Source organism: Equus quagga, chromosome 14 (assembly GCF_021613505.1).
Source record: "Equus quagga isolate Etosha38 chromosome 14, UCLA_HA_Equagga_1.0, whole genome shotgun sequence".
Lineage (NCBI taxonomy): Eukaryota > Metazoa > Chordata > Mammalia > Perissodactyla > Equidae > Equus > Equus quagga.
In genome coordinates, this window is record NC_060280.1 from 31,274,801 (window position 1) to 31,279,071 (window position 4,271).

Genomic DNA, 4,271 nt, shown 5'->3' on the forward strand with positions numbered 1-4,271 from the left:
AGGTAAAAGTCCAGGCATAGCATTCCAGGCCCTTTTCCGGATCCCTCCAATCTATCTTTGCACTTTCAACTCCCAATATTTACCCCTCCAACCACATTAAACCTGGAATATTTCCCAGACACGTCCTGTTTATTCCCACCTCTGTACCTCTGCCCGGAGTGCCCTCCCCCTCTCTACACCGCTCCTTGCCTCCTGGGAAAACTCCTGACCGCCTCAAAACTCAGGTGGTAGGTTAAATATGGCCACAAATCTTGGGGACTCTTCCTCACCTCTTGTATCTGGGCTGGTCTTTGACTTGCGTTGACCAACAGAATGTGGTGGAAGTGACGTCATGCATGTCCTGAAGCCCAGGCCTCACGAGGTCTTGTAGTCTCTGCGTCGTCCATCTCGGAACCTGAGGCCACCAGGCCATGAAGCAGCCCAAGATGCAAGAACACAAGGAGAGGGAGGCCCAGCCGTCCCAGCTGAGCCCAGCTCCCAGCTTACACATTACCTGAATACAGACACATGAGACAGTCCAGGTGGGTCTAGCACAAGAACCTTCTGGGCAACCCACAGAATCTTGAGAAATAAGAAATGCTGGTTGTTTCAAGCCATTAAGTTTGGGGATGGTTTGTTACACAGCAATAGATAAGTGATACAGTCCAGTTCTAACGGGAAGTCTTCCCTGACCTACGCAGGTTCCCTTCTCCAAGCTCCCTCTCTGTGTTTTGGACACATCACATCACTTGATAACCATTTAGCATCTGGCTCTCCCAAGAGATGGTGAGCTCTTGAGGACCAGGACTGAGTCTGCTTCACCTCTCTCCCAGCCACTCACAGTGGTCATGGAACGAAGCCCTTCAACACTTGCCAAATTCAGTATACTCAGATGTCATTAACGTGTTCAGAAAGTATGTCTGTCTGAACCTTTTACATGCAACTCACTCAACAAACGTTTTAAAGCACCCCCTATGTTCACAGAACAGGTCCCGGCCCTGGAGTTGCCCTCAGTCTAGCAGGGAAAACCCATCATTACAACACAGCACTAAAGGGTCATCGCTGGGGGAGTGCAAGGCAGCTGGTAGGTGGAGGCGTCAAGAAAGCTCTCCTAGAAGAGCCGACATTGAGCTTCATCAGGAAGGGTAAGCAAGCAGTCTCTGCCGGAAGGAAGCTTGGAGCTGTCCCCCCTTCACCCGGCCCCTCGGGAGGAGGAGGGATGTCATGGATTGGTCAGGTTCAAGAATACTGAAGTACGCCACCCTCCTGGGGGTGGGGCTTCAGGTGTGAAAGAAGGGAGTCAAAGGTAGGTTCAGTCTGGGGACTGCCTCTCTCTCAGACACTCAAGGTAAGATGGGGGCTTGGGCTTCTTCCCACGGGCAAGGAGGAGCGTCTTCTCCTCCTCCCCACTCCCCTCTCCTTAGAGCACCAAGCAAGAGCCAGAGGGAGGCCAAGGGCAAAGGAACCAGGACAAAGCCCCTGGGTTAGGGCTCCACATGGGGGGTTGGGGCCAAAGGGAAGACAAGGTTTATTTACCTGCCATAGCCACTGTGCATAGGGTCCCGAGGAATACCTTGTGTTCGTAGGGGGCTGGTGCAGGACCTGGGAACCTGCATTGCAATCATTCGTCTCTTGGCATCAAGCCAGAGGAGGGAATAACCAACAGGAACTTTTCCTGTTCCTGGGAGAATAAGGGGAAAAACATTCCAGGCAGAGCAAATAGCATTGTAAAGGCAAGCAAACCTCTATGTGGAGCAACGAACGGGACAGGAGAGGATGGCGATAGTCACAGAGGAACTTCATAAAACGCTGTGTGAGAAGGCTAGACTTAACCCATAAAACGATGATCTACTCTGTCCCGTGAACACTCCTGGGTTAGGTGGTACTTACTGTGTGCCGGGCATGGTTCTAAGTGCCTTATGCCAATCAACTCACGTCACCTCCTGAGGTGCCAAGATAAACAACTTGCCCAAGGTCCCACAGATGAGGGACCCGAGGCTCAAAAGGGTCACATAAGTGGCAGGTCTGCGCTCTTTCACGAACACTGCGGCTCTGCAACCATGTTATCAACAAGGACACAGGGTCCATTCAGCGGGACTTACCAGGAGGTTTCCTGAGGAGGCGGGACTTGAGCTGAGTACTGAGGGTCCATGGATCAGGGTGAGCAGAGGCCAGGAAAGCTTAAGCTGCGGGGGCTCCAGGGCACTTTGAGAAAAGCAGGGAATCCAGAAAAAAGAACCACAGAGGGGACGCCCAAAGCTTCAGAGCGGCAGCATCCGGAAACAGTTCAGCAAACCAGCGCCACCCTCAGGACAAGGCCTGGCCCAACTTTTGGTGCCCTTTATATCAAAAGGCAGCATTGATCCGCGTTCCTGGATGAAGTTTATCAAAGTAAACGCAAGTCTGACGGAGACAAATTACTGTTGCGTTAACATTGAGATGGTTTTTGTTTCTGGAGATGATTCTACACGGGGAGAGGAGGTAGAGAAGGCTTTTTCATCATTTTTTTAACTAGCATCCGTCCGGCACTTTAGCATTGACAAAATCATTTTCTTGCTCTTTTTTTTTTTATTTCCTTGAGTGATGAGTGTTGACTTTCTCAATTTTTCAGATGAGGAAACTGAAACCTAGGAGGTTCACGCATTGAAACAAAGGCGCACAGGCAGGGAAAGAAGCCCACTCAGGCCCATTATCCAGACTCCAAATCCTGTTCTCGTTCATTCTTTTATTCTCTCATTCATCGCAAAAAAAATGTACCGCATGTCCCACGTGTGCCAGGCACGGGACGAGGCCCTGAGCACATGGTGATGGCAAAACAGACTCAGTGCCCCTCGCTGTCTCTCTTCTCTCAGCGCAGCGAACACTGAGGCAGGCCTACTTAAGAGCTCCGGGAACCCACCTCCAGGATTTCTAATGGACTCAGCGATTCCACCAACACCTCTGCCAGGTCTGTTACTTTTCTTTGTGGTTAACTGCTGCCATTGTTCACTGAACACCTGCTTTGTGCTCATCTTGTGCTGGACATTGTGTGTGGACTATAACACCCAAGCACTAGAGAACAATGCTATCCAGTAACTCCTCTGTGTGCTAACGACCCAATCTCAAATTATTTCTCGAGCACATAGTTTGCACAAAGTGTTCATTTAACAAATATTTATTGGTGCCTCTGATAATCATAATAGCTAGTATTTGCTGACCACTTACCATGTGCCAAGTACCATGCTAAATTCTTTACATACATTATCATTTAACTTTCACAATAACTCTTAAGAGATAGGTATTAGCTTAAATCAGCTTACTCAGCACATGCAGCTAGAAAGTGGGAGAGGCAGAATTTGAACCCAGGCCACTAGTATTTTCCATCACTATGTGGTCCGGCCTCCAATCCTGTGCAGGTCACTAGGGAGACAGCGGAGCACAACACAGGTGCCATCCCTCCCTCAAGGTGCTTACAGACTAGAAGAGAAGATAAACTTTAAACAAATAATGCTCTGGTCTCCTTTGAGCCACATTAAAACTTTGCCAAGGAGATGCCTCTTCAAGCGGACCGAGAGGAGGAGGCTGTGCCGTAGGCGAAGGAGGGGGACAGAGGTCCATCCAGGCAGGGGGACACACCAGGGAAAGCTTCTAGGGAGGGAGAGCTCTGCCTGACGGCCAGGGACGGTGGGTGGCAGTGGGAAGCTGAGGAAAGGAGTGAAGAGCGGCATGGAAACCTGCATTGTTCACAGGTTCCTCCAGCCGCTGTAGCGGGGCATCAGGAGAGAGCGAGAGCGCGTGCAGAGACCCAGCAGGACCCCCTCCTCCGAGCAGCAGGTGCCAGTGTGGCCCAGCCCCTCGATGGTGCGAATGCAAGGGGACAGACTGAGGAAATACTTTGGAGTTATAACTGGTCAGCTTGGGTGGGGCGATGAGGGAAGGGAGAGAGCTGTTATCCAACACAAACACAGGTTCATTTACCTGCCGCAGAGGAGGGCCAATAGCTGGAGCGTCAGACTTGTGGCAAGGAAAAAGAGGTTTACCATCGACGGGCAGCCAGAGGAGGAGATGGGAGGTAACACTCAAATCCACCTCCTCAAAGGGAAAAAGGTAGGGGTTTTAGGGAGAGGAGTGGGGAGCCTGCCTGGGGCTGTAGGTAGGGGAGAGGAGGGGAGCCTGTCCTGGGGCTGTGGGTAGGGGAGAGGAGGGGAGCCTGCCTGGGGCTGTGGGTAGGGGAGAGGAAGGGAGCTTGCCCTGGGGCTGTAGGTAGGGGAGAGGAGGGGAGCCTGCCTGGGGCTCTAGGTAGGGGAGGGGAG

At 51.7% G+C, this 4,271-nt stretch overlaps 1 protein-coding gene across 20 annotated transcripts in view; it reads left to right on the forward strand.

The window, feature by feature from the left end:
- The first annotated feature begins 634 nt into the window (after positions 1–634).
- The window catches only part of B3GNT6 (UDP-GlcNAc:betaGal beta-1,3-N-acetylglucosaminyltransferase 6), an 18,046-nt gene continuing 14,409 nt past the window's right edge, over positions 635–4,271 (forward strand). For 3 of the 20 annotated variants that reach the window (XM_046684635.1, XM_046684641.1, XM_046684639.1), the window contains exons 1-3: positions 1,316–1,327; positions 2,832–2,926; positions 3,946–4,065. Coding sequence is in view for 8 of the 20 variants with exons in the window: in XM_046684639.1 (XP_046540595.1) it covers positions 4,024–4,065 (42 nt within the window). In the remaining 12 variants the exon portion in view is untranslated. The other 17 variants (XR_006891853.1, XM_046684628.1, XM_046684637.1 and 14 more) reach the window with 14 other exon arrangements.